We start from the raw sequence: 21807 nt of genomic DNA, 5'->3' as shown, positions 1-21807 counted from the left end.
TTTGCTCTATCCCGAAACCAGCACACCTGATTCAGGGGTGGCACAAGGACTAGGTGACAAAATACATTGATTAAGACAACGCAAACTCTAACGTTTGTGTGTCTTTTGGGATTTTAGTAGTATTGACGTTCTCTTACTTTTCGTAGTCATGCTTGCAGTACAGCAGACGGTCTCTGCAGTAGCATGTCCCACTAAGCGCTCTCAGACACACCGCACACTTGACGCAGGTCTCGTGCCACGAGCGCTCGTTGACACGCAGTAGGAAGCGATCCGCAATGGGCGACTCACACCCCGCGCACACCTCGCCCCCTCTGCCCATATGTTCTGAACCTGAGGGGAGAGGGGGACACAGGGCAAAGGGGATACCTAGTCAGTTGCACAACTGAATGCATTCAACCTAAATATGTCTTCCGCATTGAACCCTAACCATCTCAATCAGAGAGATACGGAGGCTGCCTTAATCGAAGTCCACGCCATTGGAGGGTATAGTGTGTGTGTGTGTGGTCAAATCTGTAAATGTCAAGCAGAACTTGATTTTTTTTGGTTAATTCGATATTACTTCCCGGCAAGGTCCATAATTATTTTATGACAAAAATAGCAATACAAATGTATCACATATCAAATATATTACATATTTATCATATATTTCTCACATTTATAACATAAAGTTCAGAATTTAAAACGTTCTGCCACTATAACCTTTGACATTTCAATGGATATTCATTTCATTATTGGCCTATAATGTTAAAATAATTATGTGCCAGTCAGGCCCAAGATGTCAGTCCCATTTCACTCCTCACCGAATGGCGTGGAGGCTGGAGGCTGCTGAAGACATGATTGGGTCTCCTCTGTTTTCATCCCGTCCCTCCTTCCTTCGTCGTGTTCGCTGGACGAGAAGGAGAAGGAGAAGAGAGAAAAAAGGACAGTTACCCTCTAAATACAAGCCTACAGTCAACAAGTGTGTAGAAGGAAAAAATTGAGGGCAGATTGTCGTCGCCGAAACGTGAGAAAGAGGATATACTGTAAGGGGAAAATAAAACGCATCAAAAGTCAATGAAATACACGTAGGCTAAGGCCTAAACATGATCGTGGATATCATATTTCGGTGTCCTCTTGAAAACATATTTAATAGTCAAATGTATGAATTAATTACATAAACAGTCGACCTGCAATGCGCACATATTGCAACAGGAATAAAATCGTATACAAGTATTGCCTCGGAATGGATAAATGCATAGGAAATCAAAATAAATGTGCTAGGCTTAATAGGTTACTCAATTCGGTCTACTCAACAGAGTTTTAAACACCTGACATACTGAGATTTAACGTTGGAGCCGAAGGTGGTGTGTGGTCCTATTCGTGTTTATTTATTTGCATATATGATACCCGAAGTCAAATTGGGGGTCGAACCGGATATCTGGTTTTGCCCTAATATTGACCAAAAACAGGGTCAGGATTAAACCCCGTGACCTGCTGACGCCACACCGCTACACAAACCCAGAAACGGCCCAAATCCATCCCAGTCCGTTGTTGGAGAGGGAAAATGCAATACCGGATATTTAAAATAAATAAAGATAATTTTGTCGAATACGATTCATAGAAATGTATGAATTCAAAATTCCAACTAAAGCATGGGGATTTATTAATATACTTTGAATAATAATACCAATATGAATAATAATACGCTAATAACTGTTAATAGAATAATAATAATAATAATATGATAATATAATTACTAGCGGTGTTAATGGTGTGGTAGGCTATAGACTTGCTCAATCCCGACACTTAGTAATGGACTTCTCAGACCTATTCCATGAACACAAACTCAATCTACATAAATCGTGACATTTCAATAATGCACTATGTTCAATAGGCCTATTGCAACATAGCGTGAACATGTTTATCAATTATTCGACAGTATTCTAAATCAAAGTGACTTTAAATTTGTTTTTTTAATGAATATTTATAATTAAGAACGCCTAAATCTAATTCCAGCCGATGCCTTACATTTCGAAATGAACTAATTGTTCTGAATTACCGATTTAATTTAAATACATTATTTGGTTTTTAAATTGATCTAGGCTTTAAATGATACATTCTCAATTATTAGGTTAAAATATAACAATTCTTAATCGAATATGAAGCTTACATGTTTATGAACTGAACTGATGAAGACTTTCAAGATACCTTTGCTCTCATTGGAGGAATTAGGGTGTCACTGCTTCGAATAAAAATAAAAGTAATTTAAAAAAATAAAACCTGAAAAATCATCAAGAAATGTGAATCATTATTGATTTAGGCTATATGAATACATAGGCTAAAATTTAATTTACACCGTCATTACAAATCGAAATAATTATTAGGCCTTGTATAAAATAGCCTACTAAATCAAATAATTTAAGCCTATTAAATGTGCATAGACTACAGAACTGTATCTACTAACTTCAAAAATGTATGTATTATTCCAAATGATCACAACAGTGATTACAAGATAGGCTATAACATACTATTAGAAAACCACATAAACCAATAAAATCACTTGAAAAACAAATATGGAATATTCTTGTTTTCGACTAACTGCTATAATGGACACTGTATAATCATAGAATTTGAGCCTTGTTGTTGCCTTGCTTGCCAAAGCGCGCGCGTCTCTATTCGCCTATTTCTAAGAGCACATAACTGATTGCAATTTCATGTCTATTATTCATAGCTGTGTAATGCAGACAAATACTGTTGACCAGAACGGTATATCCTTAAACTACTATCATATAAGCTTTATATATAAGCGTTATGTTATACCGATAATATAACGATAATATACAGGACAAAACTGAAGGGGCACCTGGTTTAGTCTCACCCCCACCCCCACCCCCTCTAAATAAAAAGCATAGGCATATATAAATCTGTAGGCCCTGTGTGGTGATAGGGATATCAAAGCTTTACACATTGGTTAACATTGAGAAACTTCATAGGTGAAGAACAATATGTTCTGTGAACACCAAAGTCTGGGGAATGTGCTCGGAAGTTGTATGTTAAGGTTAGGGTCAGGTAAGGGTTATGGTTAGGGTAAGGGTCGGGTTTAAGATGAGGTTTTAGGGTAGGGATGTCCCATGGATCGCAGATAGCGCTAACAATGAAAGATCACCTATATGCACCGCATTTTCTAGTAATGCCGTCAACTTTCTTGGAGCTATGTTATTACTGCATCATCATCACACGTTCACAATAAGGCTAATCTACATTTGATTTCATATTTTCCCTTATATTTCCCCCATTATATTCACATAACTAGGCTACCACTGCCTTTTTCAATTTGCGTCAACCAGTAGCCTATATTATCCACATGTTGAAATAAACGTGTAGGCTACTGTTTAGAAAGGGGGGGGGGGGTCAATGTAATAGTCCGGTGGCCATTTGATTAATTGTTCAGCAGTCTCGTGGCTTGGGGTGTAGAAGCTGTTAAGGATCCTTCTGGCCCTAGACTTGGCGCTCCGGTACCGCTTGCCGTGCGGCAGCAGAGAAAACAGTCTTTGACTATTGGCTTACAACCGAGGTTGTGGCTATTATCAAATGATATACTCTGTATCAAACTCGATGAAGAGCGAGACTCCATCATCATCAATATCATACAGGTAGAAATGAGATAGGCCAGTACTTTTCATACCCATCAACGGGGGCCTCCATACGTTCCACAACGTCTGGAGGTCAGGTGCATCAGGTGTGCTAGCTCAGAGCTCTCATCTGGAACCCCGAGACACCAGCCCGTTCCAAAACTTTGCATAGTTTACATTTTGGAACGGGCTGGGGTCTCGGGGTTCCTGATGAGAGCTCTGAAAACCCCGGAGATAGGCTATAATCATTTCAAAATATCGATAAGGACTAAAGGTTTACTATGGACCTCAAGCCTATAATAAGACAGAACATGTATCTCGACAACCTTATTATTCAACAAAATATTAAAGTCAAATATTACAAACTATTTGGGTATTTAAAAGTATGCTACGTTAAAGTTGATAGGCCTACACATATGAAATGAAGTAGGCTAGTCAAATAGCAGATTAGGTTACAGGCAATATGCAACACATAACTTACACTTGGATAAAAGTCAAACCTTTGTAGGGATTCCCATCAGCCTCTGAAATAATAACATCGAGAAACCGATGTAGGATCACTCCTATTTCCAAGGAAGAATAAGACACGTAAAGAGGGTGGCCAGGTTATATGTGCTGAAAAATGCCAAACACTTTATATTTGCAACATATCTGCGATTTGAGATTGGCAATGCACCGACAACCTGTCGACGCGTTCTGGATGTTGGCGGCAGACGCACATACCTTGAGGTGAAACACACTCCTTCCGAAACCTCTATCGGTAGCATTAAAATATCATACGACTATTCGGTCCGTGAATGTGCACGCGTCGTATAGTCCTATTTCAAACTCCAGAAGGCGAATAGCAGCAAACTAGCATGTTATGTTAAGGCAAACTATTCTATTGTGTCCTCTTTTCTCCCCGTCGCTCTAAAGCGGACCCGGAGTTCGGTGGGCATAAAACGACTGAGAGGAGGAGGAGCAGGAGAAACGGCGACGGTTCTTAAGGTGAGAGGGGTGTATTGACGTAGTGACAACGTGCTGTAATGGTAAAATGGATAATATGGAATCATCATCGGGTGATTAATGCTGTTCTTTTTTGGATAATTGGATTGTTTTAACAAAACCATCATGCATTAGCAATGACAATAAAATTACTTTCAATAAAATTCACTGTAGAAAAAAATTATCCATTGACCATCAATGCGTAGTTTATACACACTCTTTTGAAATAGTGCTGCTGCATTATAGGAACTATTACAGCGAATTACTTTTATGAGATTTTGTTATTTCAAAACGTATCCTATGCTTGGCTATACCCATATTCTCAACTGTTGAGATGACATCGAAATATTTTGATAGTTAGGCCTATAAAGGTTCAATCAAAAGTGGCGCACGTTTTGGTTTTTGCCCCTAGCACTACGCAGCTAATTCAAATAATCAACTAATCTTCAAGCTTTGATAATTTGAATCAGCTGTGTAGTGTTAAGGAACAAATCTAAACGTGCACCCCTTGGGGTCCCGAGGACCGAGTTTGGGACTTGGCCCTATACGTGGTATGACCAACCTACGTGTAAAGAGAAAGGGTTTGATGAGACAGAACATACACCTAACTAAACAATTAGAAACAAATGTTTTCCTACTTGCTAGAAACAATAAGTGGTTGATTTAACGTTTGGCCCCGTTTGTAAAATAAAAAAATAAATAAAATGAAAAAAATTAAAATATATATAACTTTTCATGCATTGAATTCTACTGCCACCGTGTGGCATCCTACTCTTCTTACATGATGATAAAGTGAATCACACCAGGAATTCTATGGAATGCTTTTGTACGAAATCCATACAGGGATTCATCTGACTGGAGTTCATATCAAATGGATCAAAATGTGGAAATAGTTGTAGTTAAAAGTTAATATGGAATGCATTGGGGTGGCAGGGTAGCCTAGTGGTTAGAGCGTTGGACTAGTAACCAAAAGGTTGCAAGTTCGAATCCCAAAGCTGACGAGGTACAAATCTGTCGTTCTGCCCCTGAACAGGCAGTTAACCCACTTTTCCTAGGCTGTCACTGAAAATAAGAATTTGTTCTTAACTGACTTGCCTAGTAAAATTAAATATTATAAAAGGGAAGCTCAATGTAAAAGTGCATCTTTATATTTGTTTATTAATAGAAATCTTACAGCATTCCAATGAGCTGCCTATAAATATTTCAGAGCAGTCCAGATTAACTTTACAAAAAAAAATCACGTATTTGTCTGGCCCAAGTTTAACTGGAGAGGGAGAGACTGTCAACAACCCCCCCCCCCCAAAAAAAACCTTGAGAGAGTAGTCTGTCTGCAGTCTGTCACTATGCCAGGGTTGGACTCCAGAAAGAGAGAGTGCTTCCTCATTATAAGGATGAATCTGTGTCCCAAATGGAACCCTATTCCGAATCCTTACATAGGGCGCTGGTCAACAGTAATGTACTATTGGGGATAGAGCGCCATTTGGGGCGGAGGCACATGACACTTCTCTTTAAAGGGGTTATTACAGTGATTCTCCTGCTATATCCTGCTAAGTCACTTCTTCACCAGAGCTGGCTGTTGGTTGCCAGCCCAATCTTGGCTTGTTAGAGATACAGTGTGTATTCATTAGTGCACACCATAGCAAATCGTTTCACAATGAAAACAAGTTTCGGTATCACTTTATAATAACTCCATGTAATCAAGCATTTATAATGGATCAGTAAATAGTTTATTCATCACTTATTCATCATTACTCATTCATAAAATGTTTAATATAAACTCAGCAGAAAAAGAAACGCCCCTTTTTCAGGACCCTGTCTTTCAAAGATAATTCATAAAAATCCAAATAACTTCACAGATCTTCATTGTAAAGGGTTTAAACAACTGTTTCCCATGCTTGTTCAATGAACCATAAACAATTAATGAACATGTACCTGTGGAACGGTTGTTAAGACACTAACAGTTTACAGATGGTAGGCAATTAAGGTCACAGTTATGAAAACTTAGGACACTAAAGAGGCCTTTCTACGGACTCTGAAAAGCACCAAAAGAAAAAAGACAGCACTACAGGGAGACAAGACGGACAGCTGATCGTCCTCGCAGTGGCAGACCACGTGTAAACAACACCTGCACAGTACATTCGGTACATCCGAACATCACACCTGCGGGACAGGTACAGGATGACAACAACAACTGCCCGAGTTACACCAGGGACGCACAATCTCTCCATCAGTGCTCAGACTGTCCGCAATAGGCTGAGAGAGGCTGGACTGAGGGCTTGTAGGCCTGTTGTAGGCAGGGCCTCACCAGACATCACCGGCAACAACGTCGCCTATGGGCACAAACCCACCGTCGCTGGACCAGACAGGACTGGCAATAAGTGCTCTTCTGACAAGTCGCGGTTTTGTCTCACCAGGGGTGATGGTCGCATTCACGTTACTCGTTGAAGGAATGAGCGTTACACCGAAGCCTGTACTCTGGAGTGGGATCGAGTTGAAGGTGGAGGGTCCGTCATGGTCTGGGGCGGTGTGTCACAGCATTATCGGACTGAGCTCGTTGTCATTGCAGGCAATCTCAACGAGACATCGTCCTCCCTCATGTAAGTACCCTTCCTGCAGGCTCATCCTGACATGACCCTCCACAGCATGACAATGCCACCAGCCATACTGCTCCTTCTGTGAGTGATTTCCTGCAAGACAGGAATGTCATTGTTCTGCCATGGCCAGCGAAGAGCCCGGATCTCAATCCCATTGAGCACGCCTGGGACCTGTTTGATCGGAGGGTGAGAGCTAAGGCCATTCCCCCCAGAAATGTCCGGGAACTTGCAGGTGCCTTGGTAGAAGAGTGGGGTAACATCTCAAAGCAAGAACGGTCAAATCTGGTGCAGTCCATGAGGAGATTCACTGCAGTACTTAATGCAGCTGGTAGCCACACCATATACTGACTGTTGCTTTTGATTTTGACCCCCCCCTTTGTTCAGGGACACATTATTTCATTTCTGTTAGTCACATGTCTGTGGAACTTGTTCAGTTTATGTTGAATCTTGTTACGTTCATACAAATATTTACACATGTTAAGTTTGCTGAAAATAAACGCAGTTGACAGTGAGAGGCAATTTTTTTTTAGGTCTGTATAAACCATTTTCTAATCATTAGTTAAGTATTTTTGCAAAGGCCTGATCTAAAGTGTGGGCTATTTATAATTTATAAATGCTTTGAGTGACCAGTGTAATTTCTCACAAAAAGATGGACGTCATTCATCGGTAGACATTCTAGAAGTACCTCCTCGGACTGAAGGTTTCAAAAAGTCCCCTAGAACATACCAACGGTTAAACAATAAGCACACAATACAGACGATGTTTAAATATCTTGAACATTTTATTCCAAAACAGTCACACTGTTGTAATAGTGTGATGTGTGACTTCAGACTCACTCTATGCTGAGTAAATATTTTAAAAAATTGTCTGAAAATGCTAACGTTACCATTTCTTGGCAGTGATATTTCTACCAAAACCAAAGTGTGGATTGCAGTCACGCCTTAGAGCAGTCTATAGACTGCGTGCGAGGTAGGGAAACAAATATCTGAATTCATAACTTCGCTGAATTATCCCATTATGTTTAAAGAGTTACTACCTTTAAAGGCCCAGTAAAAGTGCCGCCAAATGAAGCCGTGTGAAAATAGTCTGTGGTTAAAGGACTGAAGCACTGGAAGCATTTTAAAGTTATAGATGTAACATTTATATCTGCAAATCATACATGGAACATATCTACCTCAATCACATAGGCCTATCGGTAGTAATGGAGGAATAGAGAGAACAACGAAGGTTGACAACATTAGCAAAACATTCACATTACAATAGAGGGTTGCATTCCCGTGGGAGAAAGGGTGGCGTGAGTGCTTCACATAAGCCTAAAAGAACATTGCGGGATTGCAGTTGGGTTCGGGATCAGTTCTTGCAGTAGCGGGTGGGAGTCGGAGAGAAAGCCAGCAGTGAAAAGCTGCGGGTGAGGGCGGGAGCGGGTGCAGGCAGGAGCGGGATGAATAAATCAGTCTGGTGCAGACCTCTACATTTACAACTCTTCCTCATGTTCTTGCAACAGTTGTTTCACAACAGTTTTCGTGAATAAAATGTTTGATATATTTCCTTAAAGGCCCAGCGCAGTCAAACACTAGATTTTCCTGTGTTTCATATATATTTCCACAATATGAGGTTGAAATAATACTGTGAAATTGTGAAAATTATGATAATGCCCTTCTACTTGAATTTTTTTTGCCTGTTTTGGTGGGACGAAGTTTTGGCCTGCCTGGCGGTAAATGAGTTAATAGACCATTAAGAAAGAGTTCCAAACCTCTCTGTCAATAACAGCTACTGTAGTTTTTTAGGTTTCCCCTCCCACCCAGACCACTCCTAGACACTCCTAGCAAAATTATTTATTGAGAAATTTCCCTTTGCTAAGAAGCAATTTTTTGTTTCTTTTTGATCATTTTAAGGTTACCCAGAAATGATTTGATATTGAGATATTGAGTTCCCACATATGCTGAGCACTTGTTGTCTGCTTTTCCCTCATTCTATGGTCCAACTCAACCAAACCCCCCCAAAAAATGATAGTACCAGTAAGCGCAAACCAGATGGGATGGCGTATCGCTGCAGAATGCTGTGGTAGCCATGCTGCTTATGTGTGTTTTTTTTAACGTGTGCCTTGAATTCCGCAAACCGGGAGACCCATGGGGCGGCAAACAATTGGGCCAGCGTCGTCCGGCTTAGGGGAGGGTTTGGCCGGCAGGGATGTCCTTGTCCCATCGTGCAGTAGTGACTCCTGTGGCGGGCACGCTGACATGGTCGCCAGGTGCACAGTGTTTCCTCCGACATATTGGTGTGGCTAGCTTCCGGGTTAAGTGGGCATTGTGTCAAGAAGCAGTGCGGCTTGGTTGAGTTGTGTTTTGGAGGATGCACCGCTCTCTATCGTCGTCTCTCCCGAGTCCGTATGGGAGTTGCAGCGATGAAACAAGACTACCAATTGGATACCACAAAATTAGGGAGAAAATGGGGTAAATGAAAAGTGTGCCTTGATTTTTAAATAAATCACTGACAGTGTCACCAGCAATGCACCATCACACCTCCTCCATGCTTCATGGTGGGAACCACACATGCAGAGAACATATGTTCACCTACTCTGCTTCTTACAAAGACACAATGGTTGGAACAAAAAAATAAAAAATTTGGACTCATCAGACCAAAGGACAGATTTCCACCTGTCTAATGTCCATTACTCGTGTTTCTTGGTCCAAGCGAGTCTCTTCCTATTATTGGTGTCCTTTAGTAGTGGTTTCTTTGCAGCAATTAGGACAGAATGAAGGCCTGATTCACGCTGCCTCTTCTGAACAGTTGATGTTGGGATGTGTCTGTTACTTGAACTCTGTGAAACATTTATTTGGGCTGCAAACAGAGGTGCAGTTAACTCTAATGAACTTATCCTCTGCAGCAGAGGTAACTCTGGGTCTTCCTTTCCTGTATCGGTCCACATGGTCTATGTGACTGCACTTGAAGGAACATAAAAAAATATTGAAATTTTCCGGGTTGACTGACCTTCCTGTCTTAATAAAGTAATGATGGACTGTTGTTTATTTTTGCTTATTTGAGGTGTTTTTGCAATAATATGGACTTTGTCTTTTACCAAATAGGCCTATCTTCTGTATACCACCACTACCTTGTCACAACACGATTGGCTCAAACACAATAAGAAGGAAAGAAATTCCACAAATTAACTTTTAACAAGGCACACCTGTTAATTGAAATGCATTCCAGGTCACTACCTCATGAAGCTGGTTGAGAGAATGCCAAGCGTGTGCAAAGCTGTCAAGGCAAAGGGTGGCTACTTTGAAAAATATAAAACACTTTTTTAGGTTACTACATGATTCCATATGTGTTATTTCATAGTTTTGATGTCTTCACTATTATTCTACAATGCAGAAAATAGTAAAAAATAAAGAAAAACCCTTGCATGAGTAGGTGTGTCCAAACTTTTGACTGGCACTGTTCTGTATTTATGAGTATTCTGGAGTAATCATGTATGTTCTGTATTTATGAGTATTCTGGAGTAATCATGAGCGGATGTAAATATTCACTGTATTTGTAAAAAAACATTTGAAGTTACACAGTACAATTCTTAACCATAGAAATAGAATCCTGCCAGTCACGAAACGTTGATTTGAATGAGGAATGTCCATTCTCGAATGTGGTTCCAATTCTATGGTTTAAAGTTTCATCCTTCATCAGACAAAGTGCTGCTGCAGTCCTGAGGGGCTGCGTCTGAGCTTCAGTCCTGACAGGATCCTCTGGGCCGGGCCACTCAGACCCTCCTCTCCGCCTTGTCTCCGCCTCTCACCCAACCACCCCTGACTGTTATTGGACTGGTTCACGTTCAGCTGGGACAATGTGGCTAACCGACTCCTAAGCCACGCCTCCTGAGCACCGGTGCTCGGTGTCGCTACTGCTGTTGCAGCTATTGAGGGTTCTATTACCACTGTCCCCGCCCGCAGTCTGCCCTGCGGAACCTCATATGGGCGTGTCTTCTCTCTTTCTGTCTGGTTCTCTGGTGCGTGGCCTCCAGCCTGGCTGAGCAGGTGGTAGGCGGTGGTCTCGGGGTGGAGCTCCAACCGAAGGCTTCTCCTTCTCTGGCTACCAGGGTCAGGGGAGGGGCTACAACTGCTGTCTTCACTCCTCGACTGGTTTCTCCTCCTCTCCTCCTCTTCATCCTCCTCTTCCCCGAGCAGCCCAGCCCTGGTAGAGCCCGCGGAGCGGCGGAGGCCCGGGGTGGGCTGGCGCTGGTATTTGACAGGCTGCCTACTGAAGTGGCTCTGTGGCTGGGTCCCCACAGAGGGCGAGTCCCCTGGTTCTGGACCCCATACCAGATCACCCAGAGCAGCAGCCTCTGCTGATGCCCCCCTCACAGCCGTGACTGGGGAAGCAAAGGGGAGGAGAGAAGGGAGGAGAGGTGACAATAAGGCAAACCAGAGAAACACAGATTAACCACTGTATTTCACTTTTAGCTTGGCAAAGTAAATACTCTGTCTCTTTCTATCATAACATGTGTGAGTATAGCCTTGCTTTTGAGAGGCTGTAGAATTTTGGCAAAAGAAAGCAGAAAATGCCTACAGTCAAGTCAGCAGAGGGCGCTATAACATGACAAAAACAATGAGCAGCGAGCAGACGAAATCTGATGGTAGCAGAGAAAGGTTATGTAAAGAAATGACAGATCAGGTAAGAAAAGCAAAGTCCTCGAGCCCACTTGTTTACCAACAATGCCCATTAATCCAATCATTCCTCTGATACTAAAGTACATCCTACCTGCTCTCTCATTGGCTTCAGGGCTGAGCTGGTCCACTGCCTCATTGGACGACGATTTGTCAGATATATAACCCTCACTCAAGTCTCTCTTGATTGTGCGAGTCTGTTGAAATGACACAAACTCTAAGTTTTGAGGAATAGATACCAGATATTTAGGGTAGGAAGTGTTGGGAATGGAATGCTGTTGCGAGATATATGCTATAGCTCTAGGTCTAGAAAGTGAACCCTAGTGGATTAAAGAGATATTGGCAGGTAAATTGTGGATGTTGAGTAGCCTATTCATTAAACAAGGATTTTTATTCTTATTGAATGAAATCAAGTTGCCTGGTCACTGGTTCTCCTAGTTCTATTTTTCAGGAAAAACATTTGATAAATTCCTCGTGTCCCTAAACAACTCCAAATTAACATGTAGAGGGCAGGGCACCAACCTTCTCTTCCACCCCCACACCTCCCAGTATTTACCAGTGGTCAGTGTTGTGTATTTAGTGGCCAAGAACACCAATGCTAGGGCTGTGTCTCAATAGTTTTAACTTGCTTCCTCTTCTCATGTCCTTTCCTACCCATGAAACCTACACAGTATCCAGTCCTTTGGCCTATCAGTGGTAATGAAGGAGAGGAGAAAGGAAACAAAGTAATTGTACAATAGAGGAGGAAGAACAGGAAGAATTTGACAATCATTTGACTATATTTCACAGAGGAAGCCATTGATCAGTATTGAAATCCAGCCAGGTTAGATCTGGTCAGGAAAGGAAGGGTCAGATCAAAGTCCAGTCAGAGGTAGCATACATACACACACACGCCAATGTTGCACTGTGTTAAGCTTCACAAAAAAAGCATGTAATCCCTTCCGGATTGGCAACAGCAGAGTCACAGCATGGCGAGCCAGGAGCATTAAAGGGGCAATCTGGGATTGGTACATCTGTTTTGGGACTTTGAATAAATTATATAGCCATTGGCTCTTGAAGAATATTCCTTATAAAATGCCTTATTAGTTACATTTATTCAGCCCCATCCCTCAGCTGTTTACCAAAAAAAGTGGCTGGAGTGACCGCTTTCTTGTTGTTTGAATCCCAGATTACCTCTTTGAGACAACGACAGGTAACAGAAGCTAAAGGAAGGAAAGCAGCTCAAGGCAGCAGGCTGAGGCTGAACTCCACGAACCCTGGCTGTGAGGCAGACTTGGGTTCAAATACTATTTGAAATCTGTCAAATACTTTGAGCACTCCTTCCTGGAGTGTCAGATGGGCTGGGTGGGCAGATGGGCTGTGACTATTATATTGGTACTATTGCGGTAGGCAAGCTCAATGAAGCCTGGCGAAAGTATTTGAAATAATTTCTAATAGTATCTGAACCCAGGTCTGACTGTAAGGGCATCAGGAGCCGTCCCAATGTTACTTAGACTTAGAGGACCAATCACTGGCTGACAAACCTACAGCTTCCAGACGTGTGATCAAGAGGCCTCAGATTCAAAATTAAGTGTTTGATTAAGGTTAACATTGCCGTCCTATTCAAAACCTTGAAAAACATTGGAGAAAATCTGTATTTAAATTAACTTCAGTATAGGGGGTCTATGAAAAGTATTTTAAAAGTATATATTTGTCTATCAGCCCAGGGTTAACCCATCTGTTAACCAGACCTGGGTTCAAATGTTATGTTTGAATTAAAAATACTTAAGCTGCACCTGATTGAGCTTGTCTGACACAATGGTATCCACCCTCAGTGTGTCCCTTACCTCTAGAGAGCGGGGGCGTTCTCTGGACAAGGCTCCTCCAGCGGGGGGGTCCTGAGAGCCAGGGTCAGCCCCTGCAACAGTCTTCTGGGCCCTGCCTGAACACGTCGCCCGGGGAGGGGTGTCAGGGAGGGGGGTGGTGGGGGCGGGAGGTGGAGCGTCGAAGATGTGTTGGTGGTGTGTGATGAGGAACTCCACCAGTAGGGACTGGTAGGTGGTCTCCAGTAGGGCCACCATGGACATGTCTACGGACACCAGCGGGCGCAGCAAGGTCGGACCAAACACGATGCCCAGGTTACTGGGAGACATCTTGTTCTCCTCGTAGTTCTCTGATACTCTGTGAAGCGAGAGAGAGAGAGAATGTGAAATGAGTGAAGAAAAGAGAGGATAGAGTATGGTCCAAAAAATACCATCTGGAGGAGGGCTCAGCACCCCTCTTATGACCATGTGACCGACCGTTCTGCTGCACGTAACAATAATCTGTTTTCCCAGTGAGCTGAAACAGAGGAATAACTTTGGGGAGCTAACACAAGTCTATGAGCAAGGTTCACTGAGCCATCTCCACAACAACCAGGTTTGCTAATTGTGTAGGTGACGCATCATGTGCTGCAGTGTGCAGTAGTATCTGTGTAGGTGACGCATCATGTGCTGCAGTGTGCAGTAGTATCTGTGTAGGTGATGCATCATGTGCTGCAGTGTGCAGTAGTATCTGTGTAGGTGACGCATCATGTGCTGCAGTGTGCAGTAGTATCTGTGTAGGTGACACATCATGTTCTGCAGTGTGCAGTAGTATCTGTGTAGGTGATGCATCATGTGCTGCAGTGTGCAGTAGTATCTGTTTAGGTGATGCATCATGTGCTGCAGTGTGCAGTAGTATCTGTGTAGGTGACGCATCATGTGCTGCAGTGTGCAGTAGTATCTGTGTAGGTGACGCATCATGTGCTGCAGTACGTAGTGGTATCTGTGTAGGTGACACATGTGCTGCAGTGTGTAGTAGTATCTGTGTAGGTGACATCTGCTGCAGTGTGTAGGTGACGCATCATGTGCTGCAGTGCGTAGTAGTATCTGTGTAGGTGACACATCATGTGCTGCAGTGTGCAGTAGTATCTGTGTAGGTGACACATCATGTGCTGCACTGTGTAGTAGTATCTGTGTAGATGACACATCATGTGCTGCAGTGTGCAGTAGTATCTGTGTAGGTGACGCATCATGTGCTGCAGTGCGTAGCAGTATCTGTGTAGGTGACACATCATGTGCTGCAGTGTGCAGTAGTATCTGTGTAGGTGACACATCATGATAAGAGTCTGCGTGTGTAGCATGAATGTACTGTGTGTGTGTGTGTGTGCTTGTGTGTATGTCTGCGTGGGCGTGTATGTGTGCTAAGGTGTGGAGAGTCAGAGCAGGTGGTCAGTCCTGTTCAGCAGTTTGATGGCTTGTGGATAGAAACTGTCTCTGAACCTGTTGGTATCAGACCTCATGCTCCGATACCGTCTGCCTGTCGGTAAGGGAGTGAACGGCTCGTGGCTGTGGTGTGTGGGGTCCTTGATGATGCTGCAGGCATTCATCAGGCACCATTTTGAGTAGATGTCCTGAATGGGTGGGAGCATAGTGCTGCACTGTGTAGTAGCGTAGTACCTGTGGAGGTGACGCATCATATGCTGCAGTGTGTAGTAGCGTAGTACCTGTGAAGGTGACGCAACATATGCTGCACTGTGTAGTAGCATAGTACCTGTGAAGGTGACGCATCATATGCTGCACTGTGTAGTAGCGTAGTACCTGTGATGGTGACACATCATATGCTGCACTGTGTAGTAGCGTAGTACCTGTGGAGGTGACGCATCATATGCTGCACTGTGTAGTAGCATAGTACCTGTGAAGGTGACGCATCATATGCTGCACTGTGTAGTAGCGTAGTACCTGTGGAAGTGACGCATCATATGCTGCACTGTGTAGTAGCTGTGAAGGTGACGCATCATATGCTGCACTGTGTAGTAGCGTGAAGGTGACGCATCATATGCTGCACTGTGTAGTAAGGTGACGTGACGCATCATATGCTGCACTGTGTAGTAGCGTAGTACCTGTGAAGGTGACACATCATATGCTGCACTGTGTAGTAGCGTAGTACCTGTGGAGGTGTGCATCATATGCTGCACTGTGTGACGTAGTACCTGTGATGGTGACACATCATATGCTGCACTGTGTAGTAGCGTAGTACCTGTGAAGGTGACACATCATATGCTGCACTGTGTAGTAGCGTAGTACCTGTGAAGGTGACACATCATATGCTGCACTGTGTAGTAGCGTAGTACCTGTGAAGGTGACGCATCATATGCTGCACTGTGTAGTAGCGTAGTACCTGTGAAGGTGACGCATCATATGCTGCACTGTGTAGTAGCGTAGTACCTGTGAAGGTGACACATCATATGCTGCACTGTGTAGTAGCGTAGTACCTGTGGAAGTGACGCATCATATGCTGCACTGTGTAGTAGCGTAGTACCTGTGAAGGTGACGCATCATATGCTGCACTGTGTAGTAGTGTAGTACCTGTGAAGGTGACACATCATATGCTGCACTGTGTAGTAGCGTAGTACCTGTGATGGTGACACATCATATGCTGCACTGTGTAGTAGCATACCAGGTGACGCATCATATGCTGCACTGTGTAGTAGCGTAGTACCTGTGAAGGTGACGCATCATATGCTGCACTGTGTAGTAGCGTAGTACCTGTGAAGGTGACGCATCATATGCTGCACTGTGTAGTAGCGTAGTACCTGTGAAGGTGACACATCATATGCTGCAGTGTGTAGTAGCGTAGTACCTGTGGAGGTGACGCATCATATGCTGCACTGTGTAGTAGCGTAGTACCTGTGAAGGTGACACATCATATGCTGCACTGTGTAGTAGCGTAGTACCTGTGGAGGTGACGCATCATATGCTGCACTGTGTAGTAGCGTAGTACCTGTGATGGTGACACATCATATGCTGCACTGTGTAGTAGCGTAGTACCTGTGGAAGGTGACGCATCATATGCTGCACTGTGTAGTAGCGTAGTACCTGTGGAGGTGGTGCTGCACATCATATGATGGTGCACTGCACTGTGTAGTAGCGTAGTACCTGTGGAGGTGACGCATCATATGCTGCACTGTGTAGTAGCGTAGTACCTGTGATGGTGACACATCATATGCTGCACTGTGTAGTAGCGTAGTACCTGTGGAGGTGACGCATCATATGCTGCACTGTGTAGTAGCGTAGTACCTGTGAAGGTGACACATCATATGCTGCAATGTGTAGTAGCGTAGTACCTGTGGAGGTGACGCATCATATGCTGCACTGTGTAGTAGCGTAGTACCTGTGAAGGTGACGCATCATATGCTGCACTGTGTAGTAGCGTAGTACCTGTGAAGGTGACACATCATATGCTGCACTGTGTAGTAGCGTAGTACCTGTGGAAGTGACGCATCATATGCTGCACTGTGTAGTAGCGTAGTACCTGTGAAGGTGACGCATCATATGCTGCACTGTAGTACCTGTGAAGCGTAGTACCTGTGAAGGTGACACATCATATGCTGCAGTGTGTAGTAGCGTGAGTACCTGTGGAGGTAGTACCTGTGATGGTGACACATCATATGCTGCACTGTGTAGTAGCGTAGTACCTGTGGAGGTGACGCATCATATGCTGCACTGTGTAGTAGCGTAGTACCTGTGGAAGTGACGCATCATATGCTGCAGTGTGTAGTAGCGTAGTACCTGTGAAGGTGACGCATCATATGATGCACTGTGTAGTAGCGTAGTACCTGTGAAGGTGACGCATCATATGCTGCAGTGTGTAGTAGTGGTATGGGGGCAGTCTCCCCAGCAGGTCTCTCAGGCTATATGTGAGGTCCTCCACTATCCCAGGAGTCTCTGCTGTCGCCTCCCTCTCACTGAGACGCTGGATCTCCTTGCCCACCCAGATGAAGTCATTGTACAGGTCAAAGGTCAACAGCGGCTCTGGAAGCTGAGGATGAAGATGGTTTTATTTCTAATAAATAATGACAATAGTTATTCACACATAATAATAATAAATGCTTCGATGCATCGACTGACAATTGTGCCACATGATGTTCACTAAAAGGGAAATCCTGAGATAAGATATGTCCATATTACTTATATGCTGGCATAATCATGAAGGGGAGCTTTGTGTGAGAGTTTAAATAACAGTGTATGTCCATTCGACACTTAATTGTCTTTATTAACTGTGTCGTTGGCTCTACAGTATATTGTCTGTATTAACTGTATCATTGGCCAGTCAGTATATTGTCTGTATTAATTGTATCATTGGCTCTACAGTATACTGTCTGTATTATCTATATTGTCTGTATTAACTGTATCATTGGCTCTACAGTATACTGTCTGTATTAACTGTATCATTGGCTCTACAGTATACTGTCTGTATTAACTATATAATTGGCTCTACAGTATACTGTCTGTATTAACTATATTGTTGCCTCTCAGTATATTGTCTGTATTAGCTGTATCGTTGGCTCTACAGTATACTGTCTGTATTAACTATACCATTGGCTCTACAGTATACTGTCTGTATTAACTGTATCATTGGCTCTACAGTATACTGTCTGTATTAACTGTATCATTGGCTCTACAGTATACTGTCTGTATTAACTATATAATTGGCTCTACAGTATACTGTCTGTATTAACTATATTGTTGCCTCTCAGTATATTGTCTGTATAAGCTGTATCGTTGGCTCTACAGTATACTGTCTGTATTAACTATATCATTGGCTCTACAGTATACTCTGTATTAACTATATTGTTGGCTCAACAGTATATTGTCTGTATTAACTATATTGTTGGCTCTACAGTATATTGTCTGTATTAACTGTATCGTTGGCTCTACAGTATATTGTCTGTATTAACTGTATCTTTGGCTCTACAGTATATGGTCTGTATTAACTATATTGTTGGCTCTAGAGTATATTGTCTGTATTAACTGTATCGTTAGCTCTACAGTATATTGTCTGTAATATCAGTGTTTTTTGTTGTCTGGGAAACAGTGAAGTACCTCCTTGAAGAAGTGTTTGAGGACTGAGGTGACGTCATGAGGTGAAAGGTCAGAGAGGTCGACCTGGTCCTTCTGGGTCTCGAAGACCTGACACAGCTTCTGGATGCGAGGCTTCGACCCACTGATACGATACACCCCCTGGGTGGGAGGGATGGATGGATGGGGGGAGGGAGAGAAAGAGAAAATAAGAAGGATTGAGATAAGGGCACTGTCCTGTCGCTTCTGCAAAACAGTTTTACTGTTTGCTTCAGTACTTATTCTAAGCCATATTACATCCAGGTTAATACAGTACCTGTAGAGTGAGGGCCCTGCTCTCTATCTCGGCCGTGCAGCGCTGGACCACGAAGGGCACCTCGTCAGGCCAGTCCCGGGGCAACAGGGAGAAATCCACCCCAAACAGAACACCCTTCCTGTTCTCACACTCATGCTGTAACACCTCCAGACACTTCCTGTGAACCGCCACGCCACACTACAGAGATGGCAGGCGGGACAGAGGACATGGATTAGTAAACCACAGGGTGGAGCTCAAATCACACCCTATACAGTGGGGCCACAAATTGTGCAAGTTCTACCCACTTAAAAAGATGAGAGAGGCCTGTAATTTTCATCATAGGTTCACTTCAACTATGACAGACAAAATGAGAAGAAAAAAAATCCAGAAAATCACATTGTAGGATTTTTAATGAATTTATTTGCAAATTATGGTGGAAAATAAGTATTTGGTCAATAACAAAAGTTTATCTCAATACTTTGTTATATACCCTTTGTTGGCAATGACAGAGGTCAAACGTTTTCTGTAAGTCTTCACAAGGTTTTCACACACTGTTGCTGGTATTTTGGCCCATTCCTCCATGCAGATCTCCTCTAGAGCAGTGATGTTTTTGGGCTGTTGCTGGGCAACACGGACTTTCAACTCCCTCCAAAGATTTTCTATGGGGTTGAGATCTGGAGACTGGCTAGGCCACTCCAGGACCTTGAAATGCTTCTTACGAAGCCACTCCTTCGTTGCCCGGGCGGTGTGTTTGGGATCATTGTCATGCTGAAAGACCCAGCCACGTTTCATCTTCAATGCCCTTGCTGATGGAAGAAGGTTTTCACTCAAAATCTCACGATACATGGCCCCATTCATTCTTTCCTTTCCCCAGATCTGTCGTGCTGGTCCCCCTTTGCAGAAAAACAGCCCCAAAGCATGATGATTCCACTCCCATGCTTCACAGTAGGTATGGTGTTCTTTGGATGCAACTCAGCATTCTTTGTCCTCCAAACACAACAAATTGAGTTTTTACCAAAAAGTTATATTTTGGTTTCATCTGACAATCTGACATTCTCCCAATCTTCTTCTGGATCATCCAAATGCTCTCTAGCAAACTTCAGACGGGCCTGGACATGTACTGGCTTAAGCAGAGGGACACGTCTGGCACTGCAGGATTTGAGTCCCTGGCGGCATAGTGTGTTACTGATGGTAGGCTTTGTTACTTTGGTCCCAGCTCTCTGCAGGTCATTCACTAGGTCCCCCCGTGTGGTTCTGGGATTTTTGCTCACCGTTCTTGTGATAATTTTGACCCCACGGGGTGAGATCTTGCGTGGAGTGTACCTATGATGAAAATTACAGGCCTCTCTCATCTTTTTAAGTGGGAGAACTTGCACAATTGGTGGCTGACTAAATACTTTTTTGCCCCACTGTATACCTGGTTCAACCTGAACCATACTGTGCTGGCGCCACTATGGAGGATAGCGTACAGCTCAGTTCAGCTTGGCATCGGTCAGGCTCTATAGTGTGACTGTGAATCAGGCAATAATGTTATACATTTGTCATTAAAGAGGCTGCCACTTAAACGTCTGTCAGTTGTTCCTCTCTCCTTCTCTTCCTCCTCTTTCTCACCTCCTCACACTCGATGCCGTTGACCACGATGTAATTGTCACACTGTTTGCACTTCACCATCTTGCTCTTCATCTTCCTGAGTTGGTGTGTCAGTGCGGCTCGGGACGTAATCCGTACCTTCCCCGCCGTACCGTTCCCTTCTGGAGTGGAGTCCACACAATCTACGAGGAACCACAGGACAGGACTCAGTCATGGTGGGAAACACTACCCACCAAATTTACCCCTAGTTCCAAACAAACCCTACTCCCTAGCAACTCCTGTAGACCTGAGAGGATTGGACAAGTGGAAGAATATGGATACATTTCCACCTAGCCAATCAGTAGACAAGAAGCAATTGCCACAATGATTATCTAATCCTCTCAGATCTACAGGAGTGGCTAGGGTGTAGGGGTTAGGGCAGTGTTTCCCAAACTCGGTCCTGGGGACCCCAAGGTGTGCACGTTCTTTTGATGTCCTAGCACTACACAGCTGATTAAAATAACCAAAGCTTGATGATGAGTTGGTTGGTTATCTGAATCAGCTGTGTAGTTCTAGGGCAAAAAAACAAAATATGCACCCTTGGGAGTGCCGAGGACCGAGTTTGGGAAACACTGGGTTAGGAGTAGATTCAGAATTCAGCAGGAGAATTTACTTATAGAGAGCCATTAGTTGGTGTCTGTTGTGGGAGTTAGGTGATGACGCTGACATTCACCTCCTTCCAGGACGGTGCCTATGTCCCTCTCATCCAGGTCGTCTGATGACATTGTCCCTGTGGAGGGGGCTTTAGGAAGCCTCCTGTTGCCATGGGCTACAGGGTTCAGGTTTCAATGTGGGTAAGACACACAGGAAGGAGAAAAGACCAGTCAAACAGGACAAGGTGAGTTTCCCGTAAGCTTCGTAGCGAATACATTATTTCTCTCCACCAAATATGACATCGATGTTTGATGATTGGTCAATCTTCTGAATATGATTAAATTAAATCTGCCAAATGAAGCACACAGGCTTACCTGGGCTGGACAGAGACTCCAGACTGCCTCCGATGCTCTCACTGTCACTGTAGCCCTTACGTTTAACCAGACTTTCTTCAGGCAGGGAGGAGTCCTGTAGAGAGCTCGGGTTGCTGGTCTTACGACGGCCACTTGGAGAAGCAACACACAGATTCGGACACACACACACATGCACGCACACACACACGCAGGCAAGCAGACACACAAT

The 21807-nt window shown here is 43.6% G+C and overlaps 2 protein-coding genes across 5 annotated transcripts in view; both read right to left on the bottom strand.

The window, feature by feature from the left end:
• Positions 1–4541, bottom strand: part of LOC135553910 (LIM homeobox transcription factor 1-alpha-like) — a 28883-nt gene extending 24342 nt beyond the window's left edge. The window contains exons 1-4 of one of the 2 annotated variants that reach the window (XM_064985836.1): positions 4335–4541; positions 4093–4174; positions 801–886; positions 138–330 (exon numbers count right to left, since the gene is read on the bottom strand). In XM_064985836.1, the coding sequence (XP_064841908.1) occupies positions 138–330; positions 801–858 (251 nt within the window). In that variant the 5' untranslated portion in view covers positions 859–886; positions 4093–4174; positions 4335–4541. The remainder of the gene's footprint in view (positions 1–137; positions 331–800; positions 887–4092; positions 4175–4334) is intronic. The other variant, XM_064985835.1, reaches the window with a different exon arrangement.
• A 1758-nt stretch (positions 4542–6299) lies between these two features.
• LOC135553909 (GEM-interacting protein-like) overlaps positions 6300–21807 on the bottom strand; it is a 78513-nt gene continuing 63005 nt past the window's right edge. For all 3 annotated transcript variants that reach the window (XM_064985832.1, XM_064985833.1, XM_064985834.1), the window contains 9 exons: positions 21600–21730; positions 21305–21400; positions 20614–20774; positions 19024–19200; positions 18732–18869; positions 17465–17667; positions 13674–14007; positions 11942–12044; positions 6300–11552 (listed from right to left, as the gene is read on the bottom strand). In XM_064985832.1, coding sequence (XP_064841904.1) covers positions 10867–11552; positions 11942–12044; positions 13674–14007; positions 17465–17667; positions 18732–18869; positions 19024–19200; positions 20614–20774; positions 21305–21400; positions 21600–21730 — 2029 coding nt within the window. In that variant the 3' untranslated portion in view covers positions 6300–10866. The remainder of the gene's footprint in view (positions 11553–11941; positions 12045–13673; positions 14008–17464; positions 17668–18731; positions 18870–19023; positions 19201–20613; positions 20775–21304; positions 21401–21599; positions 21731–21807) is intronic.

Source organism: Oncorhynchus masou, chromosome 14, assembly GCF_036934945.1.
Source record: "Oncorhynchus masou masou isolate Uvic2021 chromosome 14, UVic_Omas_1.1, whole genome shotgun sequence".
In the NCBI taxonomy this organism is placed as follows: domain Eukaryota; kingdom Metazoa; phylum Chordata; class Actinopteri; order Salmoniformes; family Salmonidae; genus Oncorhynchus; species Oncorhynchus masou.
Note: the sequence above shows the minus strand (reverse complement) of the source record. Positions and strands in the feature narration are given on the sequence as shown.